Source organism: Harpegnathos saltator, unplaced genomic scaffold (assembly GCF_003227715.2).
Source record: "Harpegnathos saltator strain DR-91 unplaced genomic scaffold, Hsal_v8.6 scaffold184, whole genome shotgun sequence".
In the NCBI taxonomy this organism is placed as follows: Eukaryota; Metazoa; Arthropoda; class Insecta; order Hymenoptera; family Formicidae; genus Harpegnathos; species Harpegnathos saltator.
In genome coordinates, this window is record NW_020229966.1 from 1,341,575 (window position 1) to 1,361,823 (window position 20,249).

The 20,249-nt window shown below is 38.4% G+C and overlaps 3 protein-coding genes and 1 non-coding gene across 8 annotated transcripts; 2 read left to right on the plus strand and 2 right to left on the minus strand.

Annotated features, from left to right (window-relative positions):
- Positions 1-1,654: 1,654 nt before the first annotated feature.
- TRNAL-AAG (transfer RNA leucine (anticodon AAG)) lies at positions 1,655-1,736 on the plus strand. Its single transcript has one exon. It is a non-coding gene; the product is annotated as a tRNA-Leu (tRNA).
- Positions 1,737-3,700: 1,964 nt separating this feature from the next.
- LOC105183176 (epoxide hydrolase 4) lies at positions 3,701-7,165 on the plus strand. The gene is made up of 6 exons (XM_011141123.3): positions 3,701-4,127; positions 5,632-5,756; positions 5,846-6,121; positions 6,221-6,375; positions 6,456-6,704; positions 6,846-7,165. Exons 1-6 carry the CDS (start codon positions 3,921-3,923, stop codon positions 7,034-7,036), a joined length of 1,203 nt encoding a protein of 400 aa, XP_011139425.1. The 5' UTR covers positions 3,701-3,920; the 3' UTR covers positions 7,037-7,165.
- A 420-nt stretch (positions 7,166-7,585) lies between these two features.
- LOC105183178 (organic cation transporter protein) lies at positions 7,586-15,534 on the minus strand. 4 transcript variants are annotated; one of them, XM_011141126.3, is made up of 10 exons: positions 15,106-15,531; positions 13,686-13,776; positions 10,292-10,575; positions 9,908-10,011; positions 9,672-9,826; positions 9,427-9,595; positions 8,931-9,256; positions 8,543-8,847; positions 8,252-8,388; positions 7,586-8,154 (listed from the first exon to the last, which is right to left on the minus strand). In XM_011141126.3, exons 2-10 carry the CDS (start codon positions 13,720-13,722, stop codon positions 8,124-8,126), a joined length of 1,548 nt encoding a protein of 515 aa, XP_011139428.1. In that variant the 5' UTR covers positions 13,723-13,776; positions 15,106-15,531; the 3' UTR covers positions 7,586-8,123. The 4 variants fall into 4 exon arrangements, with proteins under 4 accessions (XP_011139428.1, XP_019696972.1, XP_019696975.1 ...); XM_019841413.2 differs by lacking the exon at positions 13,686-13,776 and having other exon boundaries at positions 14,852-15,534; XM_019841416.2 differs by lacking the exon at positions 13,686-13,776 and having other exon boundaries at positions 15,106-15,395.
- LOC105183177 (Chromosome transmission fidelity 4) lies at positions 15,416-19,959 on the minus strand. 2 transcript variants are annotated; one of them, XM_019841412.2, is made up of 13 exons: positions 19,883-19,959; positions 19,692-19,806; positions 19,397-19,548; positions 19,202-19,310; positions 18,849-19,091; positions 18,558-18,773; positions 18,194-18,472; positions 17,894-18,110; positions 17,565-17,789; positions 17,262-17,485; positions 16,947-17,189; positions 16,486-16,846; positions 15,416-16,102 (listed from the first exon to the last, which is right to left on the minus strand). In XM_019841412.2, the coding sequence occupies exons 1-13, from the start codon at positions 19,957-19,959 to the stop codon at positions 15,753-15,755; spliced, it is 2,811 nt and encodes a 936-aa protein (XP_019696971.1). In that variant the 3' UTR covers positions 15,416-15,752. The 2 variants fall into 2 exon arrangements, with proteins under 2 accessions (XP_019696971.1, XP_025153504.1); XM_025297719.1 differs by lacking the exon at positions 19,883-19,959 and having other exon boundaries at positions 19,397-19,529; positions 19,692-19,729.
- Between the last annotated feature and the right edge of the window lie 290 nt (positions 19,960-20,249).

Consider the following 20,249-nt stretch of genomic DNA (forward strand, 5'->3'; position numbering starts at 1 on the left):
ACGAAAGTTGTCGATATCTCGACATTTTGCTGCAAAGAAAAGCGGGAAACTTGAAGAAGTGATCTATTGGTATGAGACACATTCTATGCTTATACTAAACGTGACTGATCGATCCTCAGTTGGAATTGGACTCGGTTTTTCACGTGTGCTTTAAAAGCTCGATTGAACTGAATCGAATCTCAACCGCTGATAACCTCGTGACAATGATGTAACCGTGGCTAGATTCACCGGGTGAGATGTTCGACCGCACAATCGCTTATTGTCCATAGGGCTCCTAGGTGGAGAAACCCTACATCCACGCCGTGTCCGTACGCTGTCCAAACATTCCGCTCGTTGCGTCCGCACGCGCGCGATCCGATTGGATTAATTTTCAATTTGCAAGGGCCACCTGTCGTCGACAGCGGCGGGCAGAGGCTGATCGTCGATCACGTCCGCCGATCAATGACTAAGCCGCGAGACAGCGAGAGTCCGTGCGAACTTGGCTCGAACTGCGTCGAAGCGAACTCCTTGATTAGGGTTGCGTTTATGTGAACAAAGAAGCGCGAAGCGACGCGACAATTGCGCCTCGTCGCGCGGATATAGGGTTACACAAGCGCGCGGATAAAATGAGCGGCGAATATTAAGTCGGCGCGCAAAATGGCCGACGCGGCGGCAGCGGCGGCAGTAGTCGGATGAGAAAAAAAATAGGGACTGCGCTCGTGCCTCTTTCTCTCTCTTCTTCTCACATGCAACGAGCGAAGATGAGCGTGACGACCGTTCGCTCTACTCCGCTCCGCACCGCGTTACGACGTGACGCGGGTCGAAATTCTGCCAGATCGGGACCGCATGCGCGACGCGCGCCGATCGAAAGCCCCGCCCGGAGACTGCCTTTGTTTAATCCACACGGTATCTACGCCCACGATGACAGTAGTGTAACCTGAGGTTCTGTAAACCTCTCGCGAGTCCATAGAAAAGTCCGCGCGAAGAGGAGGAAATAAAAACGTAAAAAAATCGGGTATAAATAAAAGGAAAAAAAACGTAAAAATATGAGAATGAAGCATGATTGAAAGATGGTTCAATTGTATGATCTGCCGCACAAGGACGAGGCCTTTCAAAGTTCAAAAAAGTCTCCTCGTCATCTATCCTCTTTATTACGACATTTGATTGAGTGATTTTATGTCATGTTATTTTTATATTTTTTATATGCACGTTTTACCTGTTGTCAGATACACAAAGGCGAAAAGAGTAGCTTAAAAAGTAGCTGAGTTTTTTCTTTGCTATGGTTTTTCGAAACATCGGTTACGTCACCGTTCACGATGTACGAGTAATAAGCCGACTACACGAACTCGTCAGCAAACTTCTGATCATTTTCCTAATCTTACTCTAGACGATATACACAAGAGATTACCCGTTATTTTTTCACGATGAGCGATTACTTACAAGCCAACTTCGAGATTACTTGTCGCACCGAGAGTTCTGCGAACTTAGCGGATGAGATTGAAGGAAGAATGAGATCAATCCATAATTCATGAATCCACATTACAGAAAAAACTTTATATATAAAATACAGTTTACGAATTGTGAACTCATCTCATTCTTCCATTAAATTACTGAATAAAATATGATGATAGATGAATTCAGGAAAATTGATTTGTGACGCTGTACAGTCACAACTGGTAGCGTGGCCGAGCGGTCTAAGGCGCTGGTTTAAGGCACCAGTCTCTTCGGAGGCGTGGGTTCGAATCCCACCGCTGCCAATTTTTTGCACAAATCAAACAAATTTATTTTGTATGCGGTGAAAAGTAATAATCTACAATCTTTTTATATAGAAAGTCCGCGATGTAACATTCTTCACAAGTTGATGACAGCTTTGTGAAAATTTACCTGTTGCAGATAAACATTTATATCATTCAGTGTCACACGACTGTGTCGATAAAGCAGAATGCCAGGATTTAGAAAAAGATTTTTAATACTGATTTCGTTTACAGCACGAGATGAAACGTGTCGAACGCGAAAATGCCAATGACGTTTGCACTAAAGATATTACTTTACTAGAACTGTAAGTCAAAAGATACAGATATACAAAATTTCTCATAAATGTTTCATCTTTACATAAATATTAATAACAAATTAGAGAATAAGAATTATAAAGGCGGTTTTGAGCAACAAGAAAATGATCTTTCGGCATGAATCTAAAACTGAATCTGTGTGCCTAAAAATACTACGTTTCAAATGTAGATAAGATACAGACATAAATCTTGATCTGGGATCGACACCTACGGAAGAAGAGATTATTTAGTTCTGAAAGTGTGTGAGTCACAGATTTGTTGGAACGTGTTGGAACATAGGCTTCGCAATCATAAAGATAAATATAGCTAAGCTATACGTCACGCCGGCAAGTTGAAGTGAGATAGCGTGTGTATAGTTCAACAACGGTCCACAGTTCAACAGCAGTCGGCTGACAATTTAAACTTTCCACGAGACATCTTGTACGACGATCATTTGTAAAGAAGAAGAAAGAACTGTTGTGTGTTAGAAATCAAAGCGAGTGAATAACGGTTCAGCATCGACAAAATGTTTCTCGTGAATGGAGCTTCTGAATGACACTTTTGGATTGTACGTTATATCATTTAATATAGCATGTGACAAATTTCTTTTCGTTGTATAAATTACTGTTGTATCTTTTGATCTGCGATAAAAGAAGCGTATGATTTTGATTCATATTTTCTTGAAATTGAATGCGTAAGTCTATCTATTTATTGATTTGAAATTAAGAGAGAAAGAGAGAGAAAGAGATTATTTCAATATATTATATAAAACATATATTAGTACATATTAATGGAATAAGTTTCATGAGTATATCTCACAACTTTTGCATAATATTCATAATTCATGTTCTATTTTGTTCTCTTTTTTAGCAACTAGTTCGCCATTACCGGAGCTGAATATCAATGATGGATTTATAAATGTCGAAACGTCATGCTTATGAAGAAAAATGTGCCTGTGGAAGAAACTCATCACACACATATCCTGGAATATATCAACGAAATCGTTTACGAAACGATACGTCTACTCAGCGGGGACAAATTCGACAAGGAGATACCTTGTTAGCCTCCACTCTTGTACGATCGAGAAGTCCAACCAATGATATCCGTTCCACGACCAGCGATAATGTGCAATTCCACGTTAATGAACCGCTAGATAACAATCTTCATCGTGTTTCGTTGCGTCATTCTCAGCGCGTAACTTGTTTAAAACTGTGCACTGAAAGAGTCTAGTCGGATCTTTCGCTGTCAGTGTCCTACTGTTGTGTTCTATGAGCGATCGATGCTCTGTTTCATTATCAGTGTTACTGTGCTGTTGTCCTAAGAAGGAAGCAAAATAGGAAGATCGTGTCATGAGATAAAAAATAGCGCGCTTTAATTGAGAGTCGTTACCATGCCCAACGATTGTGATTTGTCTCTCGTATAAATCGCTCAATCACATTGCGATTCTGTGAGGTGTACCCATTGATACTGTATGAAACGATATTTCATTCTCGAAAGAGTACGGAAACTTTTGCGAAAAACGAAACGCACGACATCACGACCCGGAGCGCGATATCGCGCGCGCGCTTTCTCTCTCTCTCTCTCTCTCTCTCTCTCTCTCTCTCTCTCTCTCTCTCTCTCTCTCTCTCTCTCTCTCTCTCTCTCTCTCTCTCTCTCTCTCTCTCTCTCTCTCCTCTCTTTCTCTGCTTCAAATGCGTGACGAGACGCACGTGTCGCCGACGTGCGTACACATAAGCGCTCAGGCACTTCAGTTTGTTGTTTGTACAGAAGACTTTCGAGTGTCATTATAAGAAACGGAACAGGTTTCCGTCGGGAGTTCTGCTTGACATAGTTGCACCGGCATACCGGGCTTCAATCACATCTTGATTCTTCGATCGCGATCGTGCGATCATCATGGACGACAGGATCGTGAGTGTGTCTACGTTCGAGACGATTCAGCTACACTTCTTGTCCTTCATTTATGGCATCTACTTGATCGCCAAGCGGCTACTCAAATGGGCATGGGATCCCAAGAATTTCTTCGTGTTGCGACAACGAGACCGGCCGCCGATGTGTTTGATCGACAGTAGCCTTGGCACACATTCCTACGTGAAAATCAAGGTGAGAAAATTATATTGCAAACCTGTGGTCTTGTGACGTGTATCCATGTGAGCGATATTGGTTCTCTTCGGGTGGCGTGAATATATGTTAACATGAGATACAAGCGAAATGTATTTCTTCGTGACCCCAACGATAACTCGTGATGGTACGGTCGGTTCAACAGACTGTTCTCGAAACGACTCGCATCCCTATGGTAGCTTCAAGATCGCTGTGACTGAACACTCGTAGCGACATTGGATTTTTTATCTGATGTAACCTGAGAGTTCGATGCAAGAATAAACGAGGTTATTATTTGTAAAAATTGCTTCAGATATGATTTATATTTAAAACGAATTGTAGACTTCATTTTTACAGCGAAGCTTTCGAATCTCTGACCATTGTGTCGAACGATGTGAGCCGAATTCTTCATGCTTATGTCATCTCAAACGTTGTAACGATATAATTTGTTATAACGATATAATTTAATCCAGACGAATTATATCACTGTCCGATATGAAATCGTCCGATGAAATCGTAGCGCCGGTCTCATGTCATGATATCAGAGTGTCATGATATGTCATATCACAAGTGCAGATGACACTCAGGAACGATGTAAAAAGCGTTAAGAGAATAAAACGTGCACGACGGATGGTTTACAGCATCCCGATCAGAAAACGGTCTCTGAGATAAGCGACTATATTTAACTGATTTTCGTTTCTTTTTTTAACGCAGTTTATTATAAACTTCTGATACTAATTATCAAGGCAGACCTAAATAACAGAGAAATTTGACGTGCATTACACACGTTATGTGCCACAATACATGATATGTGTAATAACAATTTTTTTATGACAATGATAATCAAGTTCATAAATCTTGACAAGACTTGTGCGTAAATTTTCCGCTAGCTTTGTCAGGTGCATTTTCCTGCGAAAGTTAACATTGTCCCTTAAACGACGAGTGCAACCTAATTAAGAGGTGATATTTATAAAGTAGACAATTACAAGTTCATTGTCTGCCTTTTTATTCACAAATTTGAAAAATGCAATGATATCGAATTGTTTAGTCTAGAAAGCAGGCCTTTGATCAGAAAAAAGTTACGAAGATCATGTTACCAGAGAAAATGAATCATAATATTGGAAGTTGAATTTACGAAGGAGTTTGATTTAATTTACTTCATGATGCACGGAACGCATTCATAACACTTATCGTAATTATAGTGATATCGTTACTTTACGTTTTGGACGGTGCATACTCGCAAAATGAGCAATGATAAGGAGATACAATAAATTTCATAAAATAACAAGATATCGCGCAAGAAAAGAATACATATTTTTAAAATTTATTTCTTTTGTTTGATACAAATCGATCAGTATTAAAGAAGAAAGTATTGCAATTAATGGGACATGTTTTGTGTGCGTGTGTGTGTGTGTGTGTGTGTGTGTCAATGAAAATAAGCGAAAAATACAGATATGTATTTTTGTCTTAACATGCTTAACATGTTTTTAATCTCTTTTTATTTTAGGGCGTTAAATTTCATTATCTAGAAGCAGGGCTTAAGGATAAACCGTTGGTGTTATTGCTACATGGATTCCCAGATTGCTGGTTATCCTGGCGCGAACAGATCCGTTGTCTCGCGGAACATTACAGGTGTTTTTCTTTTTTATAGATATACTTATGCGACGCATTACGCAACACTTCGATATGTCGATTGTAATACATATTTTGTGTCATTTTAGAGTAGTGGCTTTGGATTTAAAGGGATTTGGCGATAGTGATAAGCCGTCCAACAAGCGATCTTACAAAGTAGAAATCATAATCAACGAATTAAAGCAATTCATTTTAGCTCTCGGCGTAAAAACGTGCAGTATAATCGGTCATGATCTAGGAGGGCTTCTAGGATGGTATATGGTTGCTCTTCACGGGGATCTCATTTACAAATTTGTAGCTATTTCGAGTCCTCATCCTAATCTCTATTGGAACAGAGTGTCGGGAAATTCCACGTTGGATAGAAAGTGAGTGCATTTATAAATATCTCGGGGATTATATCTGCTGTATTAACAGCTTCCGGGTATTATAATAACATATATTAATTATATAATTTAACATTCCAGATGGATACATTTTAGCAGATTGCCATTTCTACCAGAAATAGACGCACTTAAGGAAGACTTATCAATCATCAATGATACATTTCAACATCTTCAGATACGAAACGAACTCGACAAAAAATATGTTGAGGCATATAAATATACCTTCAGCAGAAAAGGTAAATTAGTGTTCATACGATATTATCATCCTTCTTCAATCGTTTTTACACATATAAATGACCAAAATTGTATTTTATAGAGGACTGGACGGGACCAATTAATTATTACCGCAATTTCCCATTCATAAAATTGAACATACATGAACAGATTGACAACAAGATGTTACTGATAGTCGGAAATATGGATCCCTTAGTAACGATAGAAACTGTCATTCAAAGTTCCGAATATGCAGAAACATCCAGCGTTAAAGTTATACCGGGTGCACAGCATTTCCCGCATCAGGAAAAACCGGATGCTGTAAATAATGCAATTATTAAATTCTTGATAGGTAAGTTTTATTTTAATCAATATTCTCTCTCATATAAAGTTTTCTTTCTTCTATATAAAAACTATATTATTCTCTCTCGTCGAGTGCAGATGTGTAACAATGTATTTTACATCTTGTACATCTAATTAAAAAATATTCCAGGTACAGTGTATACTATGGAGAAAACAGCTTCGAGGAGTATCATGTCTTCTTGGTTAGGATCCTTAAGTAACACTGTTAAGTATGGAAATCAGATGTTCGACGCTGTGCATAAGCGAACTAACGGTGTGGTGAGTGTATTGCCCAACAAAAATATCATATTCGGCTCCAATAAGTTAGGTATTATTACTTAGTATCAGCGTTATATATTCTCAGATTTTGCCCCTTGTTTCGAACGGTCTAGATATATCCTATCTGCTAACGCAGATGCACAAAATCTGCGAAAAGCTGATTTGAAGCTATTTATTAATTTTGTTCCTTTTTACATAAATGTCTTCACAATAGAAGGGTAACAATCTTCTAAATGATGATATTGCAATGTGTAAAGATTACTATTATATCCATTTTCACGCAAACGACATCATATTGTTTTATCTTGAATTTTTGTATATATTCGGATTGAGATCTATGTAAATGTAGTGAAAAGAAATTATTATTATACATAGTTACTTGGAGGCGTCAAAGTTCTTAAGGACTTATTTGTAATATAAAGTTATACGAAAAAGTTCCGTTATTTTAATTTTTAGTGGAAAATATTGATATATCTGATAGCATAATCTATTATTAATCATGTGTAATAAGCTGATATTTTTCGTCCATATTATATAATTTGTAATCTACAAAGTATATTAAGAGAATCAGAAGCATATTACTGCAACATATAAAACATAACTTATTATATAATATGTTATAGTAATAATTGTACATTTATTATAGACATTGCGGCAATGAGTAAGTAAAAAAATTCTTGCTGTATATTTGAATCTCAAATAAACACTATGTATGTTCATTGTGAATATTGTCTTTGTAATGATTTCGAACCAAGAGGTAATATTGTTAAATATTTGTGAAAGTATAAATTGTTAATGTAAATCGCGCAAAAAGATTTAATTTGCTTGTAAAACGCTTGAATGGTATAAAATTTTAACACTATAACAACATAAATACAATAACAATATAAATATATATGAAAGTTTCCTTTCTTTTTAAGCACAAAGTTTTTCAATTACATTATGATATATTCGAGAAAACGTGTGATAGACCATCATCAATCTCTTTTGCAGAGACAAGATATTAGATTCGATACTTTGATAATACAGACCAATTAGATCCTAATTAGATAAGCTTTAAAGCGCCATCTTAATATTTGATATCACATGACATTCAAATTCCAATTACCAGAAGCTATTGTATACCATTCATTACACATTTTGTACACCATCACGTTGACGCACGTTCTTTACCTTTTTTCCTGTAACATATAATATTTATTAGAGATACATGTACTCTAAAAGGCTTAACACCGATGAATGCCTGTAATAGAATTATTTGATATAACATTCACGTACTTTCCAAAATTTTCACCGTCTTCTATCGTCTCTGGCAATTCACAGTTCATTGTTTCTGGTAAAAGTAGACAGAGCACGGCGCCTATTAATGGTCCTACGCCAAATATTACTGGAGGTAGCCACGGTTGGATGTTAACCTGTAAATTATCGTATCTCTTTAATTATTAAGAACCAAAAGCACCAAAAGTTCATCTCAAATTTTTCATGTAGGTGTGATTAATGTATATACTTCATTATAAAACGCGCGGTATATGTGACGTGCATTATAATGCATATGCATATGTAAATTACCATCGTCGCTATGTACGGTGCGATAATACTTCCGATCCTGGCGGCAATGCTTCCCAAACCAACGCCAACGTTTCTCACGACGGTCGGATATACTTCGCCGCTGTACAAGTATATGGTGGGGAAACTGATGGCCATGCCTACGAGACCGAGCGAAGCTAAAAATACTCGGATATTCGTATCGGCCACCAGAGTTATTAGCAACAAGCTCACACCGGACAGGATGTTCCCGCCTATCAAGATCTTCAAACGAGAAACTCGTGATATTAGAAACAAGACTATCACAGTTCCCGGCAATTCCATGGCGGCTGAAATATCACACAGACATTGTGCTACGTGTCAAATATAAAAAACGATTCAACGTGGACATGGAAACTACGTGATGAATCACCTGAAATGGCGATGTTAATGAATATGTTGCCGTCGATGTAACCCATGTATTGCGCCAAACCGAAGAAGCAGCTGCCGCAGACGAACCAGTTGATCGCCACGCATATCGTCTTCAGTCTCATATTCGGAGTTCTGAATAAATGTGTAATATTGTATTTCTCGTTGTTCTTCCCCAGTCGGACCGCCGCCTGACTTTCGTGAGTCTCGAGGGCTAGTTTCACGTTCTCCATTGGTATCTTGTTCCGATTGGCGGCTTTCAGAAGAATCTGTTCTGCTTGTCTGGGTTTGCCCATAGCCAACAACCACCTCGGAGATTCTGGGATGACCCTATTTCGCAGAGAGCATCCGTTAATCCTTCGTCGTCACCGTTAAGTACGGTAAATATTTGGCAAATTTTATATCTGGCAAGAAGCGACTTTTGAGAGATAATGTTCAAAAGCTGTGAAAAGTCATAAGATGCTGCTTTAGCGATAATACAACACAACTGCTGTACGTACCAATAATATACTAATAGGAAAATCGAAGGTATCGAGACGGCCATTTGGAATCCTGACCATGTTCGTGTCAAATAGGATATTAACGGGTTCATGAGATGCCCGAACAAGAATGGCGCGTGGAACAGAACCGACATTGTCGACCGCCATTCAACCCCAATAATCTCCATAACTACAATTAATTAATCGATTAATTTCACGTACGTAGAGACGAGCTACGGCATCAATGTAGGACGCATTAGACTTACGCAAGACGAAGCTGACGAGCATCGTTCCACCAGTGGCTAAGGCGCAGATGAATCTCAGTACCAAAAACAATTCGTACCACGGTGCGAACGCGCTCGCGAATCCTGTGATCGATTGCAAGGCTATTGCAATCATCAACGGCTTCTTCCGGCCAATTCTGTGTAAAAAAAAACAGAATGACAAAAGGCCTTGGGTATGTATATAACTGTCATAATTATAGCGTTAAAGTGTAATATACCTGTCAGCCATCATGCTAAAGATTAAATTGCCAACTAGCACGCCAAACATTGTACAGGACTGCGCAACATTCGCTAATTGTTCTCTATCGCACACCAAGTCCCACTAAGAAAAAAAATTAAGGATCATTGTGCTTCAATTATTACAACTTGTGCTGTTTGTCAAATATTATGACGCCTTTTATTTTATTCGATTAAAAAGATATAATTACATGATGTACATTGTGCGTGCGTACAATTTAACAAACATGTAATTTTCATTCTTCTATATTATATCGGACACATTAGATAGTGGCATTACGCCATGCGACTCAAAAAACATGTAATTATCATTGTGTAAATCGTGTTGGGTAAATATTAAATTAAGCAGATGAAACGCTACGAACCTGCGTTATAATACTGTCTCGGAATATTCGCCTGTCATATCTAAAGCTGGTACATTTTTCCACAGTGCCGTTTCCTACATTCACCTCGCATCTCATAAACATGGATTCGTTTATGGCTGATAACGGCGTGGCACACGTAAAATTAGTGGGCGGTGCGAGGAACACGATGGAGAGTTGATGCCAGGCTACGGGGAATTTGACGAGAGAGATCGCTACCGCGATCACAATGTGCCATGGGCCCATGTGGCCCATGGCCTCCTGGATGGCATCCAACGGCACGAGACCTGGAAGAACACAATGTGTCCGATATGAAAAATGAAAGTGGCGTTTAGATCGCGTCAGAGCGGCGTGGCGTAAGTGTGCGATTATGCTTTATTGCGACTAACACACGAGACAAATCATTGTTCTATGCACATCGGGAAAATTATCCCGACACGCAACAGCTGCGATACATCTTCTAAGCAAAACTCATCCGTCGCGTTTGCTCACACTGTACTGCTGCGAGATGAGTGAAGCGCTACGAGATGTACAACTATAAGGGATATTAATAATGTTTCGACAGGATATTAGCTTCTATCGATCGTCCTTGTGTTCTAGTTTAAACCGCAGCCTCCGCAAAGCTGATCCGATAATATAAGATATTGAATTTCCGCGTTAACTCTACGATTGCTAGCTGTTAATCTCGATCCCCATCAGACGTTATTCTCAGGCTGTTCAAACAGCTTCCAAATCGATTGATAAAATCGATCGAAGAGAGTGATGGATGAACCATCTCCGGCCAAACCAAGCGTTGACTCGGAGACGTGGAATCTCGCGAAGCGAAAACGAAACCACTTATCTCGGACTGTATAACTATTAATACCAGCCACACGGGTCTCGGAGCTTTAGCAAGCTTCAAGCTTGCGAGAATTCGATTTAAATTTCTATCGCAGCATCTGCGCGAGATTTACAAGAATCTCAGATAGCCCATCGATTACGTACTATATGCGACATATGTATCGGCAACCGCAATGGGATTCATCGCGATAAGCAACCGCAACGACTGAATGAAAAACTCCACGAATATGCGAAACCGGTATTACCTAATAGGCCTCTGTGGTTGGTGATGTAATTCGGTAAATTATCGGTGTCATTGTACTGGCGCGATACACGTGAGCACATCTATGCATATCGCCGCTTGCAGTAACGATACTCGACGATGTATCTGAGATTGTAACATGGTAAGCGTACGCAAACCGCAACAGTAGCCGTCATGTTGGCTTGCACATAGAACATGCGGCCACCTCGGCGCGCAATTACGTAAGCTACATACGCAACTTCGGGAATTTATGATATTAAAATGTATATCGCGATGAATTAACGAGAAATACGGAGAGAATATGTGCATTAGTAAGGGAAGTTTAAACAACGTCAGGAAAATCACCATCAGCTGGTGCAAACGCACAGAACACGGCGCACCAATGTGACGTAGTCGCGCGAGAAGGGAATAACAATTTGTCATTATACGCTACATGGAATTGAGAGTATATCATGGCTCTTTAGCAATGAACGCGTCATGTTGGCGAGAGTTATTCGCAGAAAGCCAGCGAAGTACACCGCAAGTCTGTATCGCATTTGGACGATAAATAAGTGCAACCGCATTCGTTTCCGCACGTATTAAACAGCGCATGTGTGAGAGTGCATTCGATTTCTCATATGGAATGGAAGTGCATAACAATATGTTTAACATCGCGCGTATACTTCACATGTGGTCCGTAAAAGGCATCCTCCTTGCTTGAAAATACGCTGCTTCCCAAGCGTATACATGATGAAACACTGATGTCATACGTAGAGACTCGATCTTTGTTTTCCGCGAGACGGTTCGATTATTCCAATGAGGAAAATGTACGTAGAAGATTATATCGACGTGTGACGCGCCAAAAAAACAATTACGTATCATATGCGTGCGTGTGTATGTGCGTGCGTAAGTGAGCACGCAGAAATTTAATATCCACGAAAGATAACGATAATCAAGTGTCTATATACACAAAAGAGACTACCAAAAATTATCAAGATATCATATCATTATTCTAATTATCCATCCATTTGCATACTCTGCGGTATCTTGCGTTTATGAGTCGCTCGCAGAGTTTTATGTAAGATAGAATTAACGTATCTGGATTGTGTTTGCACAATAATTCGAATTATCTACCGCATATTGATAGACTAAGGATTGTACGAAATTTGTGTGCATAGTGTTTGATGGAATTCACTTACGTTCCTCGGCCGTTTTTCCGTTGTTCTGAGAATGAATATCGTTACTTGCAACGTTAAAAGAATTTGACATCTTGTTCCGTTTAACAAATCGATCTAAAATGCTCATTGCAGAATGCAAATCACATTCGTAATTTTTATTTCGCGGGAGCGAAATAAAAATGTAAGAGCTACCAATTAGCTGATGTTGATATTAAAATACACGAAAAACAATCCGTTCTTGCAAATGAAATGCCATGCATTTATGCCGTGTTCAAAGTAAGAAATGCAACTAGTGGAATCTATGCGCGCACAAGTAGAACTACAAGTCATGCAAAAATATTTAATTTTAAAACAGCGACGAAGCCTCGCGTCGATAAGTTTGCTTAATTTATTAAAAAGATCATTTTTATTGAATGCGCGACGAACTTCATTTTCTTTTATTTTTCTAACTTTATTAACTTTATTAAAACAATCAAATCACATCGTTATGATCTCATATAAAAGTCACACTATTGTCCTTTCAGATAAAAGAATAGATCTCATCAGACATTTTCTCTTAAGAAATAACAAAATTCTCACTTTCTGCGTGCGTCTTTATGCCCGTATATATTCAAAACATATGTAGAGATTAAATATTGTTCCTCGCATAATATTGTACAAATATTATCTTCTAAAATACGATTCGGATTTTCTCGTCGGGATACGTTCGCGCTCATGTTTTGAAGTAAATACGAAAAGACATTGCAAAATATTTCGGTAATGATATCAAAATTTCCGTGTTCCGAAATCACATTAACGATGACGTTAATTTATTGATACAATTTATTTAATAAGACGAAAATATGCGTATTATAATATTCTAATCAGTATATACTAACTCCGCAGATTAAGAAAACAAATAATAATAATGATGACAGCATTATTGAACAAAATATATTTGTAGTTAATAAAAATATTATTGATACGAACTCTGCTCAAATGTTAAGCGTGGCAAACAGTAGCTTTGTTTATTTTCGATGAACTTCTGCGATAATATATGAGCTATAGTGCGATATGTTGGAGTGAAATAAGTATACTTCCCTTCACTCCAGCTTATTGCACAGTGTGCCTTCTAGTTTAGTTCTACGAAGATGAATGGACCTAGTAATAGCGGCATTACCTAGTTCGTGCCAATTTTTCTCGATGTCGTGAAGCATGTCTTCAGTTTATGTTCTTTACTGCTAAGAGACAACAATGACAACGAATATCTGCTGCAAAGTATATAGGGAAATATGCATTAGCATTACAACATTACTGCTGCTGCGTGATATGTAATCGTTTGACGATAATTTTAACTGCGCAGAGTTGCAATTGTTTTTAAATGAAACTGAAGATAAAATCGTCGTTCTTTCCTTGACAGTTGTGAAGTGAAAATATTCGCAAAACAAAGTACGGACTAATGGAGTAACTGACTATTCAATATATGCGTTTGATAAAGATATACATCGATTATCAGTGAAAATGTTGTATATCATCCGCGACCTATAAATAGAATAACTTGTGACATATTTTCTATTGCGTGATAAAACGGAAAAAGAAAAACAGAGTGGTTTAAAGTTTCGCATCATTTACGAGTAATGAAATATTAAATCAATTAATAGTACACATTATACTATAAACGACAATTCGTCTCTATTAGAAGGTCATTAATCGTCGCACGTAAAAAATAATAGTCAGATTTCTCCGAGCAAGTTGGAAATTTTTGACATGAATAATGATAATTTGCGATATAATTGTGTATGGTGACGTAACATACCGAAGTATTTTCAATCCGAAACGCAATATGAATAATTTATGCAGTATATTGTGCGATATGCCTGATGAATAATGGATATTACGAAAATTATTTCCGATGAAACGAAGAAACATCGATATTCAATTAATTATATACTTAGCGGTAATATGCGTTTCTTTAAATGATAATTTCATCGTGCACGACGAGCGAGCGAGTAAGCGAACGAACGAACAGACGGACGGTGTGCAATCATCTGACCGAGCGATTGAAATCACACGTTTAGAGGGAGCAATTAGGTATAATTTAGCTCATATGTCGAAGATCAGTTTGTGAAGTGAAAATATTCGCAAACCAAAGTACGGAGTGACTGACAATTCAATATATGCGTCTGATAAAGTCTGATATACATCGCTCATCAGTGCAGACATTGTATATCATCCGTCGTGACCTATATTAAAATCGAATAACTTGTGACATATTTTCTATTGCGTGATAAAACGGAAAAAGGAAAATAGAACGTCGGGAAACGCTCGTTAACGTATGTTACACACTGTTTAAATCACGCAGTGTTAAATTGCGGTCACGACGAGAACAGCAGAGACACGCACAATTTCGATCCTCGCGAAAACTGCATTCGGCTAAGCAATCGTCACGGCGTGTGCATCCCGATGATGTAATTAAAGACACGCTTTTCATTCGTACTGTCACGGCCGTTTCAAGTGTATATTTAGCACTTGTTCTCGGTCGAGCTTTCTCACGCATGGATAATTCACGACAGAGTCGTCCGAGTCGCAGGTTGACTTACCTTTCATCGTTTGACCGGTGCTTTTTACCTACGCTACCACTGTCTCTCTCGTCTGTATGGCGAATTTATTTTCGGCGAACGCGACACGATACGATGCTCCGCACTGTCGCCGTATACTACCGTGTCGAGCGTGCGAGAGACCGAAGCAAACTAAAAACAGAACTTAATTTTCCCACCATTCTGCCTTATCGACTTAGCGGAAGGGTGGATGCGGAGCACAAGCGCGCGCATTCGCGAGCGTGACACCTTTTCACCGCTGCACAAATTTACGCCGATCATTATCTACTTATCGCATAAATACCTCTTGTCGTCTCAATAACAGCTGATTTATTGCAATGTTCTCAAAGGCTTCCTCAATGCTATACTTCGGAGTTACGAAGTCAATTTCTCTCGTCATATTTTTAACATCGGTACAATTGATTTCTCACTTCGTGAATCCTCTTTTAATATACATATAACGGAACACAAATATAAATAAATATACAAGTGTACAAACGAAAAAGAAAGGAATCATTCGTATCCCTTTAATCTTGTTTAATTTCGTGAGAATAAAAAGCGCGATAATAATAAAACTTATCGCGTATATTAAAACGATCGATTAAGCAAGTATTAAAATGTGATTTCCATTTAACCGTTTGGGACAAAATTTACTTGTCGTACGCGAATTCACTAAGGATGCTGGCAGTGGATCGTTTTGTTTCGTGCTCGTCCTCAGGATTCGACAATTTTCGTTTCTTATCCTCCCTCGTTGTCGAGCCTGTCACAGTGTCCGAACTCGGCTGCTTCGTCTGCTCTTTGAATCGCGTTAAGCCGATTTTCGTTAACTCGGGAATACTTAGTTCGGGAAATTCTTCCTGCAGATTCTTCTTGTTCTTGGCGTACCAGTTAACGAACGATTCTTTCTTAGGGCCATCTTTTGATTTCGGCTTGGCCATCACGGATTTTATTGGCGCAACCTTCTGAGGTTTCTCCGGCAAATTGTTCAAGCCAGCTAAACCTACCATAATAAGATCAAATGAACAAATATTCCTAATGATGAAGTGACATTGGTAAAAGAAAAGATTAAATATCATCTATGAAATATCAGGAAGGAGCAAGAACTTGAATCATAAGTGTTAATGCGTGTGGATATGTTCGTTTGTTCTATTGAAGAGAACCCGAAGTACATCGAAACATTTGATGCCAACTTGGACGTTTTGTATGTATCTACATTACATCCGTAAAATTGTAACATATCGATACGTGTGGCATCTGTGATTCGAATTCTTATTTATATTTTTATTAATTACAATCATCTAATCATACGTTTGCGGATCGTTACATTATGCGTTACATTATACATATAAACCTTCAGCAATTATTACCACAAGCTTCGCTTACCTCTCGCCGATGGAGAAGAGTTTTCCGATTTTAAAAATGGATTCACTCTCCTCAATGTCTGGCTCATCGCCAACGGCTTGATCTCCACTTCTGGTTTCTTAATAGCTGGTAATGGCACATCGTCTGTCTCCTCATCGTGGATATTATTAGAATCGTCATTCGTGAAATTGTCCTGATGATTCTCCGTGTTTTCCTTCTCCTTCTTTTCCTCCTTCATATCGGCGATCGACTCCAGCTTACTCGCCAACGCTCTTTTATTGATACGCCTGGCGTATTTGATAGCCATATCTATCGCCTCCACGGAAGCGATTTGCTCGCAGATATCCACCGCGCGATATTCCAGATTGTTTCGACAGGCGTGCTAATTGCCAAAACAATCAATCAATACTCAACTTTCACTCGAAAGTTGTAAGAAGCATGAGAGGTTCAAAGAGTCTGAAAAGCATTCACAGATTGCTTACCGCTATTAGAATTAATATTGCTTCAGTCTCGTCCAACGGACTGCTGCCTATCTGCCACAATTTGCGTTCCTTCTCCGTCCTCTCAGATTCCGGTTCGCAAAGAGGCACGGAGAACGGCACCTCGGTGACTATCGGCCGTGGTGTTGTGGGTGGGTAAAAACCACCTTTACACAGGATGCAGCGCATAATTTGCTCCCGTTCACTCACACCGATCACGAAGTAATGATCCGACTTGCCCTTGTTCTAAGAGATCAGATGAAGAGACGACAGATTATAAGCACTAGGAAGTAATCGAGAAATTTGCGTAAAACCTACCGTTATATTCGTATCGCATACCACTCTCCATAGGCAAGACCTTTTGTCGTATATCCTAACAACATCATCGGCATCCATGGTGATGGGAGAGCCAACGTCGGAGGTCAATCCCAACCACATGAGATCCGAACTTGGAGACAAAGGTACCGTCAGGGTTTGACTTCGTAAGGAGACTCCTTGCACTTGTATCCACAGTAGGTTTATATGCTGATCGCCGTTCGTACCTATTCACTCAAGAAACGGATTCGTAATTGGAAGCTTCAGGATGCCAGTTTGTCATCGCGATAATATGTGTTTACTCACCAACTGCGGTATGATAAGCTATTAGAAGGTGATTTCTCAAACCGTTCATCGTAACCACGCGCCCGGGCAAACCTATGACCTCGCGCTGCGTGCCACCTATCATAAATATCCTTAAATTTCTTCTAGATGTAGCGGCCGCTACGAAATTGTCGCCGGCCGCTATACACTCCACTTGTTCGTCCTCCGGCATATCCATGGACCACTCCTTATTTCCGGTGCCCCAACCTGATGCACGAAGGAATTATTGAGTTTGTTAGATATGATTTCAACTTTGCATACAAATTTTTTGTATGCAAAATATTGCACTATAGAAATTACAACTGATCAACCTTGTAGAGCCAACACGACTATTTTACTAGGACTATCCTCCAAGGCTTGGCAGCTCATTGCGAGTGCTTGAGCAGATAAAGCAGCCATAGTGTGCTTCATATAATTGTTGATATGCATGCTACGATGAATCGTAGCGTCGTGAAATTCCACTTCAATGCTGCTATCTTTCTCGTCGTCCACTGAGAAACTCCGGACCATACCCACATCATTCCACACCTGGAAACGTCTAAAATTTAGTCTCAAAATTTAGTGATGTTTACAAGAGTATACAAAGTAAAAATGTCATTGTTATACTACACCATGTAGTAGGACAATAAATGAGAGGGTGTCGAGCTTGGTTGAAAACACGATTGTAGATCGGCCACGATTTTCATATTATTCGCAGGTGCATCGGAGCTGCCATCGTCGGAATCTTCGTTTTCGTTATCTTGCAAATTAGCAGAAGCCTTAATTTTATCCAAAGATATCGCATTTTCCTCGTTGTCGTCCTCTTCGACGTCCTCTACTCGATCTTTTGTTATGTATTCATTTTTCTCCAAATCTGGGATTGCTTCAATCTCAGATTTATCAGGGCTTATCTAGAGAAATTAAGAATCAGTATCTTTCCAAACAAGTTCATAAAATTTTGATAGATATATAAGTGTGGAGTATATGTTTTCTTACCACATCAATGCACCCTAATTTGCCAAGTGCATCACAGAATGCAATTTCATTGGAATGATCAAGGTGCCAAACTAACGCAGTGATTTTACTATTCTGTTCGTGTTCAAGATATCCAATCACATTTTTAGATTCTATATCCCATACAACTATTTCTCCATACAGTGAACTAGCAGCAACACGTGTGCCACATTCGGAAAATTTACAAATGCTGAAATCCTATAAAAACAAGAAAAGAATGATGATATATACGATCAATCATTATCATAACTAGATAAAACTAAAACAGCTTACAGCTTTCAAATTAGGATATTTTAGTCTATACAATTCCCTCCAGGATGATCTCTCCACTATTACTACATCTTTGTTGGATGGATATGCGAGACAGCTACCATCTGTACATTTAAAAGATGGTGTGCAATATGATTTTGCAGTAAAAAATGAATTACATTTTGGCACAATATTATTCCAAATGTGTGTAGCTCGCTTCTCTTTAATATTCCATATTCGAATGGATCCATCTGCACTAGAGGATGCCTAAAAAAATGATATTTTAAGTAATTCAAAATATTATGATTTTATAATTTATAATCATTAAGTTATCAAAACAATAAAAAATTATTGCAGATAAAATATATAATATTTACCACAAATTCTTCTTTTGGATCTAACGACAAGCCCAAGATAGGTGCTTCATGTCCCTCTAATTCTGTGCTATCTAATGTATTGATGTTTGTGACTTGTATTCGCATATCACTTGAAAAATATCCAGTTGTCAAGAATTAATTAATTTCTCTCTGTGCAAATAACATGAATTTTTAAGCACTGTATATATCACATACCAGGATCCAGATGCTATCAAGTTACTGTCTTTTGCTGTGGCCAATGCTGAGACTGGTGCTGAAAATCTAGTTACTATTCCTTCCTTCTCTAAGTCAGGATAAGTGAGTATTTGTACTGTATTATTATCATTACCTACAAAAATCTTGCCATTCTATATAAAATCATAAATATTTATTAGATATAAAACTCTTTCATTTGTAACTTCAAGATTTCTTTTCATATAGAATTTCTTTTGTTTAGAGACATTTAAATTCTTTTTGCTATTATAACTTACGCTTTATAGTTATTGATTACCTTTGAAATTGCTGTAATTGCTTGTTCAGAGATACAACTAGTGGTTGGATCATCGTCTACTATATTCAACCAGGATCTAACATCTCCATCACAGCCACAAGTAATTAGTCCTCTCCTACAATTACAAATATTACAAGAATGACTCTATTCAAACATTACACAAATGATAAATAATATATTATTTTATTTACTTTTGGCCGGAATAATAACAAACATCAGTGTGTCCTTCTTGATGAGCATATCGCATAGGATTTTTTTTTAGCGACATTTTAATTAATTGTTAAAATTCAAACCATCAAATATTACAATAATATATTTGTATATTTTGTTACTTCTCACATACAATCACTCTACTCCAGTCAGCTCAAGCGCATTTTGGCGCCCGCTGCAAGACGTACACGACAATCTAATGTCTGGTTTCACGTCTTTTATAGTTCTTCAAATTAATTGTATACTCGTATAATACAGTTGCTTCACATTACGAAAGATGTCCTCACAATTTTCTCTTCCTCCGTACCAGCAGAGAGAAATCTGAAAGCGGATAATCCAGGATAACCC

What these genes read in the sequence shown, in the direction of transcription:
- LOC105183176 (XM_011141123.3), top strand. Translation starts at nt 3,921, where the DNA reads ATGGACGACAGGATCGTGAGTGTGTCTACGTTCGAGACGATTCAGCTA. An exon ending in AATTCCACGTTGGATAGAAA is followed by an intron (nt 6,122 to 6,220) that starts GTGAGTGCATTT and finishes TTAACATTCCAG; the next exon opens with ATGGATACATTTTAGCAGAT. An exon ending in ATATACCTTCAGCAGAAAAG is followed by an intron (nt 6,376 to 6,455) that starts GTAAATTAGTGT and finishes TGTATTTTATAG; the next exon opens with AGGACTGGACGGGACCAATT.
- LOC105183178 (XM_019841413.2), bottom strand. Translation starts at nt 15,062, where the DNA reads ATGCGTGAGAAAGCTCGACCGAGAACAAGTGCTAAATATACACTTGAA. An exon ending in TTCCTATTAGTATATTATTG is followed by an intron (nt 9,257 to 9,426) that starts GTACGTACAGCA and finishes TCTGCGAAATAG; the next exon opens with GGTCATCCCAGAATCTCCGA. An exon ending in CATTAACATCGCCATTTCAG is followed by an intron (nt 8,848 to 8,930) that starts GTGATTCATCAC and finishes GTGATATTTCAG; the next exon opens with CCGCCATGGAATTGCCGGGA.
- LOC105183177 (XM_019841412.2), bottom strand. Translation starts at nt 19,959, where the DNA reads ATGTCGCTAAAAAAAAATCCTATGCGATATGCTCATCAAGAAGGACAC. An exon ending in CAATTACAGCAATTTCAAAG is followed by an intron (nt 19,549 to 19,691) that starts GTAATCAATAAC and finishes GATTTTATATAG; the next exon opens with AATGGCAAGATTTTTGTAGG. An exon ending in AGTCGTGTTGGCTCTACAAG is followed by an intron (nt 17,790 to 17,893) that starts GTTGATCAGTTG and finishes TTCGTGCATCAG; the next exon opens with GTTGGGGCACCGGAAATAAG.